The sequence below is a fragment of the Ahaetulla prasina genome, chromosome 11 (genome assembly GCF_028640845.1).
Source record: "Ahaetulla prasina isolate Xishuangbanna chromosome 11, ASM2864084v1, whole genome shotgun sequence".
NCBI lineage: Eukaryota > Metazoa > Chordata > Lepidosauria > Squamata > Colubridae > Ahaetulla > Ahaetulla prasina.
In genome coordinates, this window is record NC_080549.1 from 16,504,486 (window position 1) to 16,524,713 (window position 20,228).

Here is a 20,228-nt window from a genome sequence, read left to right on the forward strand (position 1 = left end):
TTCTTTGCAAAGAGGGTCCATCGCGGTCCTTCCAACAGGAACAGGTGGGAAGCCCACCCACCCCACCTTTTGACGCCCCCTGAAGACTCCCCCCCCCACGCCTGCTGGGAAGCGAAGGGGCGGGATGCAGCGACCCCCCCCCCTCCTTTGCAAATCCCAGGAAAAGCCAGGCGGACTCGATCCCCGCGCCGCCGTTCTCAGAACGCGCCACTCCTCCCTCTTCCCCCCTCCGCCCCCCCGCTTCCACCGGCCAGGCTGGCTGTTGCCGGGCCGAGCATCGCCCCGCCGCCGCTGTTCCTTTGAAGCGCTCGCGCGCGCTGGAACCCCCCCCCTTCCTCCCCTCCCGCCGCGCTCGCGCTCGCCACCCTTCCAAGCCGGGGCTGTTCCTCTCAAGTCTCTCTCTCCCCCCCGAGGCTGAGAGGCGGGGGCAGAGACTGTCCCGGCCGGCGCTGATCTCGAGCGGCGATTGGCCGCTGTCTACGCTGACGTCACGATCATGATGAGAATTAATGATCGGAGGCGCTGATTTCATTGTGTGACGCCGGGACCGACCCAGCCGAAACCGGCTGAATTCGGAGCCCTGGGGCCCACCGTGGCCGCCCCGCCCGCCCCACAGAGCACGGTGGGTCCGGTAGACGGGGGGGTTTGGGCTGGCGGGCGGGGAGGGCGCGCGGCCCCGGAGGGGGGAGGGGCGACGGTGGGGGGGAGGGAGGGCGGCCTTCCCACCAGGCCTTGACGAGGGGGCGGGGGTTGGGCCTGCGACAACGGCCCTTCCTCGCTTGACGGCTTGGCGGGCCAAAGCGCCGACGGAGAAAGGCAAAAAAAATATATATTAAAAGGAAAAGAATTGACGAGTTTCGGGGCTTCAGTCCGGAGCTCGCGGAGCAGAACTCGGGACGCGCATGCGTGCCGCTCGCCTCGCTCGATCTGCGGCAAGAGACGCTTGGAGCCGTCGGCTGGAGAGCGTGAGGGAAGGCTGCGCCTGCGCGGAAGGGCGACCCGTCGCCGGACTGCCCTCGCTTTACGTATCTTCGTCTTTTTTTTTTTTTTTGTACGTAAAAGTCGATTTGGGCAGGCGGGGGGGGGTGAGGGAGAAGAAGGTGGCCGGCGAGGTCCAAAATAACTTTGGTGTTGGTCCTGCGCTTGCTTTTCATGCAGGCGGCCGGTTCTTTTACTTTCCTTTTTCTTTTTTTTTAAGTGGTTTGCAAACGTATCTCATGAGATTTGTCAAAAGAATGAGTTGGAGTGGGGGAGAAGCAATGAGGTAGCCTTTTGTGGTCATCTGCCTGGAGTTTTGTCTGCTAAAATAATACCGAAATAGGCTTTGTCTATTTTTAAAAGTTATTATTTCTGTCTTCTGCTTTTCATGCTATAAAATGCCTTAAGAAAAATAAAAATGTAACAGTTTATTGGCTCAATGTGTGAACCAATCAAAAGGTTATATATATATATATTCTGAGGTTTTCGCGGGTGTTTGTATGTAGGTCTTTGGTTATTCAGGTTTTCTCCCGCATAAAATTGGAAGTGTCTTGGCAACGTTTCGATGAAGTCCGAGTCCCTAACATGAAGAATGATGCAAGACCCACACTCATGAGTGCCACACAGCATGTCACCACCACACATCCACGCGGAAAGCAAACTCAAACCCACACTGATGATGAAGCACGACCATGGACTAGAAGCCAGACCGCAGCTGCATCATTAGCCATTTCAAACCCCACCAATCCAACATGCAGCAGACTGACACCCACCATGAAGATGTAGCATGACCATGAACGCAAAGCCAAACGACAGCAATGCAGCTCACCAACTCAAATCCCCCTGCAACTCAGACCAACTGGAGCACAACCAAGCCCCCCCCAAACAGAACACCCCCCCAGCCAATCAGAGCACAGCCAACCCTACCATCCAATCAGAACACAGCCAAGCTCCCAACCAATCAGTTCAAACCCCCACTAGCAGTTAAAAGGAAGAAACAGCTGCGATTTCACATTTATCTTAGAAGCACGAAGCTGTAAACACCCAGCCTGAAGATGACGAATGGGATTTCGTCGAAACGTCGCCAAGACACTGCCAATTTTATGCGGGAGAAAACCCGAATAACCAAAGACCGACCTACCTACCTACCTACCTACCTACATATATATATATATCTCATAGTGTTATACATAGGAAGCCAGACAGCTGATTTCAATCAATCAAACATGGTTTGTTAAGCCATGGATTCAGTAGTGAAATGCAAATTATTTTACTACCGGTTCTGTGGGCGTGGCTTGGTGGGTGTGGTGTGGTTTGGTGGGCGTAGCAGAGAAAGGATATTGCAAAATCCCCATTCCCACTGCACTCTTGAGGGAAGGATATTGCAAAATCCCCATTCCCACCCCACTCCTGGGGAAGGATATTGCAAAATCTACATTCCCACCCCATTCTGGGGCCAACCAGAGTTGGTATTTGCCAGTTCTCCGAACACTGAAAATTTCCGTTACCGGTTCTTCAGAACCTGTCAGAACCTGCTAGATTTCATCCCTGCTTGGTTTAGTGCAGTGTTTTTCAATCTTGGAGACTCTAAATTCTGTGGATCACAACTCCCAAATTCCTCAACCAGCAATTTGACTGGGAGATTCTGGGGCTTTGAAATCCACGCATCTTAAAGCTTAAGGCTGAGGAATTCTGGGAGGCGGGGGGACAGACAGCTTAAAGTTGCCAAGGTTGAGAAAAACTGGATTAGAATATTACGCTTGTGCCAGTTAATATGTGTCAAAAGGATTCATCTAGGCTGCTGCACTAATGATCTCTCTAGGAATCAAGGGATTAAGTAACACTTCTTGTAGGGACAAACATTAGTCCATAGTAGTCTTCTGCAATCGTAGTAACTGATCAGTGCTTTGAAAATGGGAGCATTGCAAGGTTCTGGTATTTCAGAAAACAGTTTTGCTTAGTTTAATTTAACTTAAATGTAAAGATGAGTTTGCATTTCCCATTGGGAATGCATGAAATGGGCCCTGTGTATTGACTGATCTATCTATCTATCTATCTATCTATCTATCTATCTATCTATCTATCTATCTATCTATCTATCTCTATCTCTATCTCTATTTTTTATTCTATTCTATTCCATTCCATTCCATTCCATATTTTATATTTATATATTCTATTCTATTCTATTCTATTCTATTTTATTCTATTCTGCTTAATTTGACTTTGAAATGAAACCTGCATTACATTACTCAGCTCAGTGTGGTAAGAAAATTGTACGTTATCTGTTAGCTAACGTATTGCCTATGTCCAAAGTAGGACACGGCAGAACAAAGGAAGCTAAAAAAAAGCATAAAAGTTGGCAGCAGTTAGGTAAACAGGTGTCAGTGGGAATGGTTTTAATGTCATGCCTCAAATGCAAAAGTATGAATGGCATTATGAGCTTTGTGGAATATACCAAGGCAAGGGGTCACATTGAGAGAAGTCTGTGAAAAAAGTGGAAAAGGCAATTATGTTTTTGGGGAATGAGCAGGTTCCTATGCATATGCACGGGTCTTTTGTGGTTTCATTCATTTTTTTAAAAAACTATTCAAGAGTCAATGTAAGGTCCTTCAGTTTGGGGAAAGATATGTTTGTGATGATGAACTCTTGGTTGCCATTTTAATGGCCATCAATTGGATTGGGATGGGTGGCGATAGAAATTGAATGAATGAATAAATGGATGAATAGATAAACAAACAAACAAAAAATGATTCATCTGATACTGGTGTTCTGTAGACTTGTGCTTTGAATTACAGCATTGCTTAATAATTTCAGGGAGTGAGATGTGGCTTCAGTGCAGTACCCACCCATGATCTACAATATGGAGGTAATAGCGAGGGGTTGCTTATGTGGTTATATATAAAGTGCTTTGAAGTCATGACACTAAGTTATGTAATTTGTCTAGTCTAATTTTAAGCTGGCGTCAAGCTGAGATTGCTTTGGTCAATCTCCAAAGCTGGCAGCTGTAAGGGAGAGAATACATTCCTGTTGGTTCCAATAAATCTCTCAGCCACGTTTTTTTTTATTATTATTATCAAGCCTTATTACCCTCCCTGGCCTCCTGATATGGGAGATACCAGTTTGCAGGGTCTCTAATCCATGTTTAGAAATTGATATCTGAAACTGGGGGTGGGGGATGGGGGGCTGTTTCTGTGATAGTTAGGTTTCAAATCCATCCTTATAATACGTTTGCCTGATTTCTTTTTCATACTCTCGCAACGTTTATTTAAAATACTGAAAGAGATAATTGGGAATGGTACTATTACAATGATTGTTGGTCGCCTGGTCAGCCAGATGGTTTTACCCCTCCCCTTTTTTACATATAATTCAATGTGGTAAAAATACTTGGTTCTCCTGCCATGTCCTCTTTTTCCCACCACAACCCTGTGAGTTAGATTGGACGGGGGGTGGGGGGACTGGACCAGGCATCCCTTTGGCTTTCATGAGAAAGGGAGACCTAGAATTGACCATCTCCTGCTTTATTGACCGTCACTACATCAAAAGGGACGTGGTGGCTGAGCTTGTTGATCAAAAGGTTGGCAGTTCAGTGGTTCAAATCCCTAGCGCTGCGTAACGGGGTGAGCTCCCGTTATTTGTCCCAGCTTCTGCCAACCTAGCAGTTCGAAAGCACATAAAAAAATGCAAGTAGAAAAACAAGGACCACCTTTGGTGGGAAGGTAACAATGTTACGTGCGCCTTTGGCGTTGAGTCATGTCGGCCACATGACCATGGAGACGTCTTCGGACAGCGCTGGCTCTTCAGCTTTGAAATGGAGATGAGCACCACCCCTAGAGCTGGGAATGACTAGTACGTATGTGTGAGGGGAACCTTTACCTTTACATCAAACTAGCTCTCGTATTATTATATTGCAGAATAACAGAGTTGGGAGGGACCTTGGAGGTCTTCTAGTCCAACCCCCTTCTCAAGCAGGAGACCTTCCTAGACCAGGCCTAGGAGGCCTAAATGGCTGTCCAATCTCTTCTTAAAAGCCTCCAGGGATGGAACACCCCACAACTTTCTCTTTGTTTCTCTACCAAGGTAGTTTTTGTTATTGTTTCGAATCAATACCTGGCACAATAATAGAGTGGGTATATGGTAGTAAACCGAAACCTTCAGTCAAATCAAAGGTTCTTTTCATTAGGAAAAAAAAGGATGGTTTTCTTTCTCAGCTGGAGTTCGATCCAACCCTGGGGTTTTGCGAGTTGCAACTAATTGCCTGTTGGTTGCAAACAAGCATTTCTTCCATTAGCTTTCATATGCTGGACTTACTATGTGGTTGCTCTGTTTGCTATAATGGTTCTTCATTTTTCTGTTCATGCCTTCCTCAAATAAACATGGGCAGTAGATGAATATACTTAAGTAGAAAGCATGGTACGTTGTTGTTGTTAGTTGGGAAGTCGTGTCCAACTCATTGCGACCCCATGGACAATGTTCCTCCAGGCCCTCCTGTCCTCCACCATTCCCCAGAGTCCATTTAAGCTCACGCCAACTGCTTCAGTGACTCCATCCAGCCACCTCATTCTCTGTCGTCCCCTTCTTCTTTTGCCCTCAGTCTTTCCCAGCATTAGGCTCTTCTCCAGTGGGTCCTTCCTTCTCAATAGATTGCCAAAGTATTTGAGTTTCCCCTTCAGGATCTGGCCTTCTAAGGAGCAGTCAGGGTTGATCTCTAGGATCGACCGGTTTGATCTCCTTGCAGTCCAAGGGACTCTCAGGAGTCTTCTCCAGCACCAGAGTTCAAAGGCCTCATAATGTTCTCCATTTTTCTGTTCATGCCTTCCTCAAATAAACATGGACAGTAGATTAAGATACTTAAGGAGAAAGCATGGTATGGGCAGCACCAATTTCTGTTGACTTTAGGTGGCAGTCTTTGATTAAAAGTTAGCTTATAGAAATTTCTGGGGAGAAACATACAGAATCACTCATTGCTTCAGAAACAGTATTGTATCTTCTTTGCAACTTGCCAGCAAGGAACAAAATTTGTATTTTATAAACTACAATACGAATACGAATGGTTCTGATAGACTATTTGTGTCTTCATTCATTCATTTATTTCCCATCTTTATTATTTTCATCAATAACTCAAGGCAGTGTATCTCACCCAACACATCTTCCTTCCTCCTCCTCCTCTTATTTTCCTCACAACAACACTGTGAGGTGGGTTGGGTTGAGAGAGAGTGACTGGTCTAAAGTCACCCAGCCGGCTTCATGCCTATAGTGAAACTAGAACTCACCATCTCCTGGTGAGTGGCCCTCAGTGGCTTTGGCACTCAGCTGACTTTGCTGGCTAAGACTTGAACTCATGATCTCTTGCGTTCTAGCCCGGTGCCTTAACCACTAGACCAAACTGGCTCTCTCAGTTATGGCAGTGAAGAATAACATCTACTCCACTTTATATCTTATTCATCCTGGGGTTGGCTTTGTGGTTATAGTAGTAGAAGGCTCTATTTATTCGGTTTTTTGTGGCGTGAAAATTACAAGGGGCTATACGTTTATATGGTTTTTCAATTAAGTCTAAGCTTGTGTTTTAGAGAGGCACTTGTGTTGATGTGCCAATACTTGTGTTTTTGGTATCATAATAAAGGGGTGAAAAAAATCCTCGGAGTTGTTTTAGCCAATTTAAGCGTTTTCTGGAACTGAGCATATGGCTTCCTTCACCATAGAGCTAGAGAAGAATAAATCTGCAATTGAATTATTCGTAGTACATATAACACACATCTTGTGTCACCTTAAAGATAAAGAAATGTATCATGCCATTATTTTATATGTACCAGAAACCAGTGATGAAATTCAAAAATTTTTTTACTACCGGTTCTGTGGGCGTGGCTTGGTGGGCGTGGCAGGGGAAGGATACTGCAAAATCTCCATTCCCACCCCACTCCTGGGGCCAGCCAGAGGTGGTATTTGCCGGTTCTCCAAACTACTCGAAATTTCCGCTACCGGTTCTCCAGAACCTTCTGGATTTCACCCTGCCAGAAACTACTTATGCAGTGATTAATGAATGGAATGACTTGCCTCTAGAAGTTGTAGGTGCTCCAACACTGGAGCTTTTAAAGAAGAGATTGGACAATCATCTATCTGAAATAGTATAGGGTTTCCTGCTTCAGCAGGGGGTTGGACTAGAAGATCTCCAGGGTCCCTTCCATCTCTGTTATTCTGTTGCTCTGATATAAAGAGATCAGTTGGCCTTAGGTATAAATCATTTAGATGATCCTCTCAATTTTTCTGAAATAGAAAAGCAAGCAGAACACTTCAATGGTCTGCTATGGGTGCATCTGAATGTGATCACATTTATTTTAAAATACAGGTAGTCCTCAACTTACGACCGCAACTGAGTCCATCATTTCTGTTGCTAAGCGAGATAAGTGAATTTTGCCCCATTTTACAATCTTTATTGCCACTGTTGTTAAGTGAATCTCTGCAGTTGCTAAGTTGCATGGTTGTTAAGTGGATCTGGCTTCCCCGTTGACTTTGCTTGTCGAAAGGTGGCAAATGGGGATCACTTGAGCCCAGGACACTGCGACCGTCATAAATATGAATCAGTTGCCAATTTTGGGCACATGTCCATGGGGATGCTGCAGGGGTTTTAAGCATGAAAAACAGTAATGAGTCACTTTTTTCAGTGCTGTTGTAACTTCAAACAGTCACTAAACAAACTCTTGTAAGTCAAGGACTACCTATAAGTTAATAATGGTAAGGATGGCCGGTAAAATGAGGACCCAGATTGTTGGGGGCAAAATGTTGACTCTGTAAACCGCTTAGAGAGGGCTGTAAAGCACTGTGAAGCGGTATATAAGTCTAAGTGTTATTTCCATTGCTATTGTCTTTCCTTCCTTCCTTCCTTCCTTCCTTCCTTCCTTCCTTCCTTCCTTCCTTCCTTCCTTCCTTCCTTCCTTCCTTCCTTGTGGTTAGAATGCAGTATTGCAGGATAATTCTGCCCACTGCCAAGAGTTCGATCCTGACCAGCTCAAGGTTGACTCAGTCTTCCATCCTTTCGAGGTCGGTAAAATGAAGACCCAGGTTGTTGGTGGCAATATGCTGTCTCTGTAAACCGCTTAGAGAAGGCTGCAAAGCACTGTGAAGCGGTATATAAGTCTAAGTGCTATTGCTATAGCACCCATGCTAGAAATAACAGCTAACTAGCAATCTTGAAATGGCTTCAGCAGAAGTGCTTCTAGCATTGATTTCTTTGTTCACTGACTTCCATTGGAAGTCGTTTTCATTAGCGTTTGCTTCATTTCAGCTCTCTACTTTTCAATCAAACTTGATGTCTCTCTGTTGAAAGAATGGAATCCATAGGCACCTTTGAGAACCTGATTGATAATCCCAATATATTGATGCAAGGTTGTCAAAAGAGGAACAACTTTCAACCGAGATATAGATCAGCGTCTTGCTCACCTCTGTTATTAAGGAAGTGAGCGCACAACAGGAGCAGAAAACAGGAGAAGCAACTGCTTAAGCAATGTCCATGTTGTTCCTGATGGTACAGCCCAAGTCCTCTGAATATTCAACAAAATCAGAGTACATCTTAGCCAAAATCACCAACAATGTTAAGAAAAATATGCTTGAAAGAATCTCTTTACATAACATGCATTTGGCATTAACATAGCAATGTTAATAGCAGTTAGACCTATATACCGCTTTACAATGCTTTAGAAGCCCTCTCTAAGTAGTTTACAGTGTCAGCATATTGCCCCCAGCAATCTGGGTCCGCATTTTACTCACTTCAGAAGGATGGAAGGCTGAGTTAACTTTGAGCCTGGTGGGAATCGAACTGCTGGCAGTCGGCAGAATTAGCCTGCAATACTGTATTCAACCTACTGCAATGTAACAAGTCACATTTTGCCATGGGTTGGATAAACTCATCACTCTAAGCCATGATGATAACTTCATTATAGATTACTGGACAAATCATATCTGACTCATTTCATGCTGTAATGTCTCATTTCCAGCTAAAGTGTTAAGTAGTGTTTACAAACTGTAGTAACTAATACAGACAGTCCTTGACTTACAATCGCAATTGAGCTCAAATTTTTTGTTGGAAAGTGAAATGTTTTTTAATGGAATGATGCCCCATTTTACGGCTTTTCATGCCACCGTTGTTAAGTGAACCACTGCAGTAGTTAAGGTAGTAACACCTTCATTAAATGAATTGGGCCTCCCCATTGACTTTGCTTGCCAGAAGGTCACAAAAGGGGATCACATGACCCTGGAACACTGCAACCGTCATAACTATGAGCCAGTTACCAAATGCTACGTTGATTGTGAGTGTGAAAAAAACCATCATTGGTCACTTTTTTCAGTGCCATTGTAACTTTGAACGGTCACTAAGTGAACTATTGCAAGTCAAGAGCTACCTGTAAGAGTTTTGAGCTTAGTTGTTGTGACCCAGGCCCAAGTAGGTAGTAGTAAACTCAAGTCAGTTCAAAAACAAACAAACTTTATTAGAACAACTGAGAATTAACTCATTCACAGCGTCATCCACACTAAATCAAAGGATATTCTTCATAACACAATTCTTCAGTCTTATCACCAACCTTGGCCTAATTAGGCAAACTACCAAAGGCTTTTCTTGGCAAAAGTTCAAAAGCAGAAGACACCGACAAGAAATAAATGCAGCAAGACAAGGCTATCAACGTTGTTTTCCGGCAAAGAGCCCAAAGGTCGTTGCTGGTCTTTTAAGTCTTACGGGAGGGGCCTTACTCCCGAGTCATCCTCTTTGCTTTAGCTGTTCTTGCCTTTCGGCAACTCTTCTCATGCGTGCACTAGGAACAGGCTCCTCCTGTTCTTCTGCCTCACTACTGTCAGCCTCTGGAAGCTCCGGAGTCCGCACCTCACTCCCCGATGGCCCTGGCCCCACCTCAGCCTCCGACGCAGAGCCCTCATCCAGGCCTTCCCCAGCCTCCAGGACTGGCCCATGTTCTTCCTCAGCCTCGTCACTGTCCTTGCCAGCTCCGCAGGCTGCTGGTGGACCACAACGTTAGTGATAGCAAACCGCTACACCAGTCCTCTCTGCAACTTTCCAGATATCTGAGACTACAAATCGCATTAGTGTCAGCTTAGCATTCATCAGGGGCAATAAAAGAGATTCAGGTCAGGAAAAACTGAATTAGGTTTCACAATTTGTGTCTCTGGGATCAATAGAGAACTAAGACCTCTCTGTCTGCAACTTCACCCCGTGTCCCTTTTCTTGTTTATTTGCTTGTTGAGCGTTACAAGCCCATTTTTTTTTTCTCTTGTAAACAAACCTTTTAATCATTTTAATAGTATCGGAGTTCTATTTGTGTTGAGCTACACTTAATTCCTGAATGTAAATAGTTACTGCTTCATTTTGTTTTTGAGCTGTTTGTAAACTATGTTTAAGAATATTCATAGGGGAACCGGAATAAATTAGACGCAGTCTGCGGTAGTTTTCTGTTTCTTTAGATAAATGGGAGTCTGTGCTTTTTTCTTTTTTCTTTTTAAATGCCCTGTAAGTATTAAATTATTCCTCTTTTCAGAGTATCTTCTTTTATTTTTAGATGAATCTGCGTTCTGTATTTACTGCAGAACAACAGAGGATATTGCAGCGTTACTATGAAAATGGAATGACAAATCAGAGTAAAAATTGCTTTCAGCTCATATTACAGTGTGCCCAAGAAACTAAGCTGGACTTCAGTGTAGTCAGGGTAAGTACTGAGGTTTCCATGCTCAAATTTACATAACAGTCTTAACAGACACAGGTGTTTGCTTACCTTATCTACAGGGCATGGAGCTGTGAAAAACAAATCAATAGCTTTATGCTTCAATAGAATGTGTGATAGAAATTTCTGTTGAAAACCTGACTTCTACTTTATTTATTAAATTTATTAAACTTACACGCCACCCATCTCACTGTTGCAGATTACAAAAGGATAAAAAGGTAAAAATATATAATACAAAATGATTAAAATTAAGAAGAGCACATTTATTTATTTATTTATTTATGTTTGTTTGTTTGTTTGTTTGTTTGTTTATTGCAGCAGGTATAAACCCAAAGGTGCTTTTTTTCAGGAGGCAAGTGGACTTGTTTTTTTTCTGTTGAAGATGTTTCGCTTCTCATTCAAGAAGCTTCTTGAACTCTTGACAGGATAGTGGGGAATGGAAGGATTATCCTGTCAGAGCTGAAGAAGCTTCTTGGATGAGAAGCGAAACGTCTTCAACAGAAAAAAAGCAAGGAAGCCCTCTTGCCTCCTGAAAACAAGCAACTTTGGGACAACCATGACCTGGATGGCCGAGAATCTCTACAGACTTTCAGTGGGTATAAAACGCAGAAGAGACCCTCTGCGTACGATAATTTGGGAAGGAAGGAACACTTAACATTATTGTATGTATTCAACTGTTAAGTTTAAAGCATTCATACAACAAATTCCATTTGTGGTGGGGAAAAACCCCGTATTAGGCAAGTCGGGTTGTTATAATTGGCTTCGTAACACTTCTACTAGTTTCCAGTTGAATGGCTGCTTGGTGGCAAAATTTTGTTTGCTTTTGCGAAATGAGTGAGAAATGCCTCACTCATAAAAGCGATTGCGTGTGCACCAAGCCTAGTTAAACGTTAAGATTTAGTTATTCTTTTAACAGTAGGTTAAAACAGAACAGCTCATGTGACACCTGTGCTCCATGAGCTGCGTTGGCTGCCAGTTTGCTTCTTGTCCCAATTAAAGATGCTGGTTTTAACCTTTAATGCCCTTCATGGCATGGGGCTGGGCTACCTGAGGGACTGCCTGTCTCCGGTTACACCTGGCAGAGAATTCTATCTGGCAGAGAAGACTTGCTGCAGGTACCTTCAGGTAGGAACCTACATTCAGCGGACCTTAGGAGACACGCCTTCTCTGCCTTGGATCCACCTTATGGAACATGCTTCTCCCCAAAATTAAATGAGCTTCATCCCTTTTTGACATCATGGGTGTCCTTCAAGACCTGGTTATATTATTAGGCTTGATGCTCCCCAAGAACCAGATACGGTACATGCTTAAGCTGGCTCCATTGTTGAGCTGGCCATTCTTCTCCTTTCTCTGCCCAGAGAGTTCGTATGTTTGTTTGTTTTTTTAATGTGGATTTGTTTATTTTTTACATCCGTTGCTTCGAGAACCATCACGTTGATCAATTGTTATATGCCGTGCAGAGTCGCTTTTGGTGAGATGGGCGGCTGTACAAATTTGATTAATAAATAAATAAATAAAAGTAGATGAAACTGAGTGGCAAGCATTACCCTCTGGGGTAGGGCAGTTGTTTTCAGGGAGTGTCCTTGGTTCACAAAACTTGTCTATTTCTCTTTTTTTTAAGGTCAGGGAGAAGGACGTAGGGCCGTGATGGCAAGCCTATGGCACACGTGCCACAGGCGGCACATAGTGTCCTCTCTGTGGGGCACGAGAGTTGTTGCCCCGGTTCAGCTGGGTGGCGGGAGGTGTCATCGGTTCTCTGCCGTGCATGCAGGGGGCTGCGCATGCATGCGCAGGAGGTGGGGTGCTTCTGGGGCCCGTACACGCATGCGCAGGGCGCATGCGTGGGGCGTGCACCTGTTTGTGGGGTTGGGGGCGTGTGTGGGGCCACGCACGGACGCACGGGGGCGGAGCACATGCGGGGGCCGCACGCATGTTGCATTTTGGGGGTGGGGGGTTGCATGCATGCATACTTTGGGCACTTGGTCCGGAAAAGGTTAGCCATCACTGACGTAGGAGAACATTTTAGGATTGAGATTTGGAAAGGAGTTTGTAGATTGAGTTGGCATTTATTTCATTTTTTTTGTAACTAGCAACAATGTTATCTGATGTCAGTCTGCAGGGCATCAGATTGATGGAGTGTAGCCTAAATTATGTTTGGTTAAAATACCTAAACGGCAGAATACGGTGATCGTAACGCTTCTGTTCGGCAGACTCCGTGAATTGCAGGTTTCCTTTGTCATCACTTACCTGTTTAAGAAGGGACCTGTTGTGTCTGCCGCCCCCCACCCGGGGCCGGGGGCCCTGCCAGAAAGTTACTTGGAAAGTGAGGGGGAAGGGCCGTCAGGACTTACCTCGGGAGCACCGGCTTCCCTGGCTCAGCTCCAGGAGCCAGAGGCAGGCCAGGTGGAGAAGATAACGAGGCCTCCGTCCCTTTCCCCCCCACCCCAGGCCATGCCTCCAGACCCGACTGATGGCAATCAGGCCTGACTGGACCCTAGGTTTCGTAGGCAGGAGAGGCGGGAACAACAGAAGCAAGGGTGGGGCAGGCCTAAGAAGTGCTGAATCATGGAGCCACTCCACAGGATATAAAAGCATCAAGAGCTGCTATACCACTTCGTGGCAAGCAAATCAACTGCTTAACTAGAGCTGAAGTACTGTTTGTTCCTGGTTGACTCATCGGCATCAAGCGAGATAACAGAGTCACTTGGCATACGCTCGCTAGTTTGCTGCCAGAAGCTGATAGTTGCCGGCTAATTAAGTCATCGCTCGGACTGAGGCGAGGGGGGACAGAACAGGACCAAATATCTTAGGGAAAATGCTTGTGCGGTAGTGAAGTCTCACCCGAAAATCCATGATCGAGAAAATTAAAGTATTTCTAGATAGAATGACCTCTAAAGTAATAACAAAAAGAGAATTTGTAATTATCTCGCTCCTTCCCTCTCTTTTAAGCTGTGGTTTGTTAACAAGAACAGGATATTAAACACAATTGTACATCTCCACGAAACATTATGAGCGAGGCAAGATGTGTAATAAGATTGGGGTCACCCTTGTGATTTGTTTTGTTTCCTTTTTGGTCATACCCATTTGGCAGAAGAATTTTACAGTTCTTACAAGTTATTCAGCACTTGAGTTCACAGATTCTCTCTTATCAGTTCCGTAGCCCGTGAAAAAAAATAATAAATGCTTGATCGTCGGTTGCTTAGACAATGCTTATATTATGTATTGTTTTCGTGGTTTGTTTCTTTGGGGGCTTAGGACAAGAACTTCTTCTTTCCTTTAAATGGCAGGTGGGGGCTGCTACAGCAGAGCAGTATTGTTGTGACTCGGTTGAACGGCCAGAACTTGTCACTTTTGTGGTGATGCTTTTTGGACCAAACAAAGGCTTAGAAATCAGAATTGATTTCCACTAGAAAATGAACCACGTGACTTCTTGTTGCTCCGAGAAGCAAAAACAAAAGATTTCCTGCTCTCTTTTCTCTTTCCAATTTTTTTTTTTTACACTGGTCTATGAAGGTAATAAAGTTTGATTTGATTTGACTTGGTGGGGTTTCCCCTTGTACCTCCAGAACCCCTCTAAATACCTAATAGGATTCTCAGTCAATTCTCATTCACAGTCATCAATGTGTTTTCTTTCTGCAGCCTGTAGTCAGAATCGCACGTAATATGTTAGTTATCCCTTATTAATCATACGTACACGGTTTGATACAGTACCATAAAGGCTCCTTTCCTGGGTATGCTAGGTGTGGGGAGTGAAGGTCTCGTGTTTTTCATTATCTATTTTTGGTTTGAAATTTACATTGTGGCTAAAAATGCTTTTGCATAATGGATCCTCCTTGAAATGTTTGCAGCATTGTTAAGATACACTTAATATGAACATCCTATGCTATACAACAGGGGTCCCCAGCAGTAGTGGGATTCAAATCCCGTTGCTACCAGTTCGCTTGTGTGCGTGCTCGTGCATGCATGCACAGAGACATGTGGGCAGAGCCTCCCGCTGCCGCCACTACCAGTTCGCCTGATATGGAGCGAACTAGTAGCAACCTGTTGTGCCTCGTCCGCTTTCCCCGCAGCCGGGCCCATCTTATCTGCTTCCGAACGCTGGTCCCCATCCCACTACAGCTGTGGCCTATGTAGAACTGGCTAGTGTGCACAACAAGCAGGCTAGCGCATGCACACCCACAGACTGACCTGTGCGAGTGGCAAACCGGCGGGCATGCACGCCAGCCTGCAGCTCACACAAGTCGAGGTGCGCGCCGGCCCACGTAAGTCAGCTTGCGCCATCCCGTTTTTTGCATGGGCCACTTCCCTCTCCCTTCCCCCAGCTGGGCCACCAAGCCGCAAAAGTTGGGGACTGTTGGTATACAAAAAAGAAAGTCTTCATATGAGAACGGAAATGAGGATTTCTGAGGAAAGAGTTAGTGGCACCGTCTCTCTTAAACCAGATGTGCAAAATAAACAGATAGGACAGCACTCCAGAGGGTCAACGTAATTGCCCAAAGGATTATTGGTTGCCCTCTCCGCTTCTTGGAAGAGCTTTATAGTTCCCGCTACCTTAAGAAAGTTCAAATCATTCTTAAAGATCCATCTTATCCTGGGCACCCTTTTCTTTTTTGTTTGAACTATTACCATCTGGCAGACGGTACAGGATAATGAAAACAAGAACAAATAGGCTGAAAAACAGCTTCTATCCCAGAGCAATAACTATATTGAATTCTACGGTATAGTGCAATATCGGGTTTTCAATTTCAATTATATAAATGTAAAGGATGTATATTTGTGTTTTTATTTTTATAGTTATAATGTACACTGAAAACAGCATTTAATTTCATTGTACCATGTACAATGACAATAAAGTAAACTATAAACATAATTTTATTCAGTTAATAAATCTCTGCTCCCTTATGGTAGAAGAAATATGAAACTGATATCCAGTCATAAACTCTCTGTCTCTGTCTCTGTCTCTCTCTCTCTCTCTCTCTCTCTCTCACACACACACACACACACACACACACACACACACACACACACACACATATACACATATACATATAGTGGGTTTTTTCCTATCCAAGCAATCTGGTCTACCCAAATATGGGAGGGAGCATACTGCTTCCCTATCACCTTTCAGCCCCGACCCAGGACCCCTCCAGTTTTATATCTTTGTCAGTACATTTAACACATACACATATACGTATACATATACATATACATACACACACACACACACACACACACACACACACACACACACTCCTTTATAGTAGTATTGAAATAATAAACAGAATTTTCATCAACTATGGTATACATCGCGCTGATCATTGCCAGTGATGTTTATACGCTTGTTAGATTTTTTTAGCAATGACCTGCATTTTAAAAACATACTTCAAGCAAAGAAATCATAAAATGGGACTTGCCATAAAATAGTTAAAATTCAAGGAATTGAATGGTGCCATTCATGTCTTTGTAAAGATTGATTTTTTCCCCCCAGTTTCTAAAATAATATAATTATAGCATTTAATATTAAATTAAACAATCCTGGATATTGTAACTTCTCAAATGAGCAGGTTCCTAGTCACAAAGTTGCTGTGCATTTAATCAGTGTGGACTCCTGGTGGTTGCCAGGCTAAGTCCCTGCAATTTTCTTGGCAAGATTTCAGAAGTGGCTTGCCATTTCCCACTTCCTGGGGTTGAGAGAGGCTGGCTCCCCAAGGTCTCCCATGGGCTTCATGTCTTAAGGCAGGACTAGAACTCACAGTCTCCCAGTTCCCAGCTGGTGTCTTAACCACTACACTGAACTGGTTTTTGCATCCTTAATTACTTAACTGTCTTTCATTCCCATATACGTATATCAGTCAGGTGTGGAAAATGTTGATTATTTTCTCAGAACCTTAAGCAAAGTTTCAGTTTGCAGACGTAAGGGAGTCAAGCTTTTGACATAATGATGGAAAGGCCACCTTGAAGTCTAGCTGAAAATTATAGCTGAGGCCTGGAAGATCATCTAGCTTAGAATTATAGGCGAGGTGTGGAAAGCCATCTCTGAAAACCAGCTGAAAATTATAGTTGAGGCCTGGAAAACTACCTAGTTTGAGAATTATAGTTGAGCCATGAAAGGCCACCTCGAAAGCTAGTTGAAAATTACGAATCCTCTTTGCTTACAAATTCTTTTTTTGTGTGTTTGTTTGCAGACGTGGGTTGGAAACAAAAGAAGAAAGATGAGCAGTAAGAACGCCGTGGATTCTGGAGGAAGCCCATCAGCCACATCCAGCAGCACATTGACAATGCCTCCAGAAGTGGCCGTTCAAAACGTGGTCAGCATAGCCCGTTCCCAGAGCCAGCAGTCCTCGTGGACGTCCTCCAATAACGATGTCATAGTCACCGGCATCTACAACCCGGCTTCTTCGTCTGGCAGGCTGGTTTCCAGTAAACAGGCCAACTCCGTGATGAGCGATATGCATAAAAACTCCCTGTCGAGGTCATCCGGGAAGAGCGATCCCGAATTCCAGCGGCAGCACATCGCGGTGACCCGCCAAGCACCCCATTGTAAAAACGCTTCGCTTTTCCTGGGCGAGAAAACCATCATCCTCTCCAGGCAAACCAGCGTGCTGAATTCAGGGAATTCTATTTATAACCACACGAAGAAAAGCTACGGCGGCTCGTCGGTTCAGACGGCGGAATTAGTGTTACCTCAAAAGCCCGTCCTGTGCCACCGGCCGTACAAAATGGACCAGGTGGGCTGCCAACGGTTGCAAAAACCAGAGCACCCCATCCTCGCTTCCTCTGTTCCATCCGGGCAGAGATCGAACATTAGAGATCCTTCCTGCAGCACCCACAATTTGGAAATCCGAGAGGTTTTTTCATTGGCTGTTACCGATCAGTCCCTGGGAGGAAGCCGAGAGAAGGCCCTGTCATCTTCCGGAGAAGGCAGTTGCCTGTCTATCGCGATGGAAACTGGGGATGTGGATGACGAATACGCCCGAGAGGAAGAGTTGGCCTCCATGGGCGCCCAGATACAAAACTACTCTCGCTTAAGCGGCACGTCCCTCCGCGTCGAGAATCCGGGATCTGGTTTTTCGGGGTCAGGCCGGAACATGGGTTGCAATTCGCATGTTCTGAACGCGAGGAACTTGCACAACAATATCCTGTATCACAACAGAGACTATCGCTTACCTCCACGGACATCGTTGCACAGCACATCCAGTACGCTCTATAGCAATTCCTATCCATCCAGAAGTAACATTTCTTCTCATTTTGCAGCATCCAATCAACTAAGGCTATCTCAGAACCAAAATAACTATCAGGTAATTGAGCTTTCTTCCTAAGTTGCGACGCTTCAAACGGGTGTCAAATTTGAAGTCCGGGGGCTGGATTTGGCCTGCAGGGTACTTAGATCTGGCCCGAAAAACAGCGAAGGATTGGTCTGTGGTGCTTCTGCCAGCAAAAACGGATTCCCAAACTCTGTTTTCAGCTTCCGGGGCCTTGCGGCCCTCCCGAGCTCCATTTCCTTTGGCAAAGGGTTGCAGGAGGACATCGCAGCTGAAAACGGAGCTCGGGAGCCTGTTTTCGCTGGCAGAGTGCTCGGGCCACCACAGCTGCCCCCGACATGAGTGACAGAAAGTTGGCCACACCCAGCCTCCCCCCCCCCCCCGAGGTCAAACACAACCCTGATGCGGCCCTCAATGAAATCGAGCTTGACACCCTGGCTTAGAAAAGGTGCCGCTTCCATTTCTTTAAAATTGTAAAGCACGAACTCCAGCTCATGAGCGACTGTAAAGGGAATTGCTACTTTTGTTTTCTGCTACCAGGAAATTAGAACAGTTTTCTATTTCTCCCCCCTCCCTTTATTTATTTCATTTATTCATTCCTTTATAAGTGCCCGCTTTTCTCTTACGTCCCTGGCATTTTGATATTCTTTCTTCCTGGATTGCAATCCTGATGATACCTGAATTTGGAAACAATCGTTCTGAACGACGTCATCAGAACCGTATGAAGCCAAGAGTATGTCTTGATCATTAAGTGTTGTACCTTAGAATTCTTGATGAACATTATCTTTTCTTTTATGTACACTGAGAGCATATGCACCAAGACAAATTCCTTGTGTGTGCAATCACACTTGGCCAATAAAGAATTCTTTTCTCTTCTCTTCTCTTCTCTTCTCTTCTCTTCTCTTCTCTTCTCTTCTCTTCTCTTCTCTTCTCTTCTCTTCTTATGATTCTTGATGAACGTATCTTTTCTTTTATGTACACTGAGAGCATATGCACCAAGACAAATTCCTTGTGTGTCCAATCATACTTGGCCAATAAAAATTCTATTCTATTCTATTCTAAAATTCTCTTCTCTTCTCTTCTCTTCTCTTCTCTTCTCTTCTCTTCTCTTCTCTTCTCTTCTCATGATTCTTGATGAAGGTATTTTTTCTTTTATGTACACTGAGAGCATATGCACCAAGACAAATTCCTTGTGTGTGCAATCACACTTGGCCAATAAAGAATTCTTTTCTCTTCTCTTCTCTTCTCTTCTCTTCTCTTCTCTTCTCTTCTCTTCTCTTCTCTTCTCTTCTCTTCTTATGATTCTTGATGAAGGTATTTTTTCTTTTATGTACACTGAGAGCATATGCACCAAGACAAATTCCTTGTGTGTCCAATCACACTTGGCCAATAAAAATTCAATTCTGTTCTATTCTATTCTATTCTATTCTATTCTATTCTATTCTATTCTATTCTATTCTATTCTATTCTATATTCTGGTTTAGAGAAACGTTTAAAACAATTGAATATTTTTTTTTAAAAAAACCCTTAGCTGAATTGACAAGAATTCAGAACCATTCCGTAGACCCGGGGGTGGGGGGTTCCCATGATATTGTCCCAGGGGATCTTTGAAGGCTTGAAGAAATATTATGATTTAAATCTTTAAGTCTTAGGGGTCCATGGCCACATGGAGGTATCTAAAAGGTCACAAAAGGTATTTAAAAGGGGGTCCATGGGGAAGAAAAGGTTAAGCACCACTGTTTTATTGTCTCTAAATCAGATTTCTAAGAGAAAGAAGAATGATTTATGTTCATCTCAAAAGAATGCATTCCAATACACTTATGGTAACTGTTCTTCAGATGATTACTGTCTATGCAGCATGCAAAATGTACCTTTGTGGTAATTTTTTATTTTCCACAGATTTCAGGAAACCTTACTGTGCCTTGGATTACTGGGTGCTCCAGGAAAAGAGCAGTAAGTGTCCCTTGTGAAACTGCACCAACCTTCAGCTTTAGATGATTATTATTATTATTATTATTATTATTATTATTATTATTATTATTATTATTATTATTATTATTATTATTATTATTATTTATTGAATTTTTATACCGCCCTTCTCCCGAAGGACTCAGGGCGGTGTATTTTATTGCATATATTTATACTGTATACTGCACAGTTCTGAGCAAGTTATAATGAAGTTTAACCAACAGTGAGAAGTTATTTGTTATTTTTTCCCAAGAAACGTTGCATGTAATCTTTCTGATTTGAGTTGTTTTTTATTTTGCAG

The 20,228-nt window shown here is 43.9% G+C and overlaps 1 protein-coding gene across 4 annotated transcripts in view; it reads left to right on the plus strand.

The window, feature by feature from the left end:
• The first annotated feature begins 399 nt into the window (after positions 1–399).
• The window catches only part of HDX (highly divergent homeobox), a 34,229-nt gene continuing 14,400 nt past the window's right edge, over positions 400–20,228 (plus strand). The window contains exons 1-5 of one of the 4 annotated variants that reach the window (XM_058197162.1): positions 400–622; positions 3,793–3,844; positions 10,536–10,682; positions 16,883–17,995; positions 19,859–19,912. In XM_058197162.1, the coding sequence (XP_058053145.1) occupies positions 3,827–3,844; positions 10,536–10,682; positions 16,883–17,995; positions 19,859–19,912 (1,332 nt within the window). In that variant the 5' untranslated portion in view covers positions 400–622; positions 3,793–3,826. Of the gene's footprint in view, positions 623–3,792; positions 3,845–4,803; positions 4,825–10,535; positions 10,683–16,882; positions 17,996–19,858; positions 19,913–20,228 lie in introns of those variants that run through there. The other 3 variants (XM_058197163.1, XM_058197164.1, XM_058197165.1) reach the window with 3 other exon arrangements.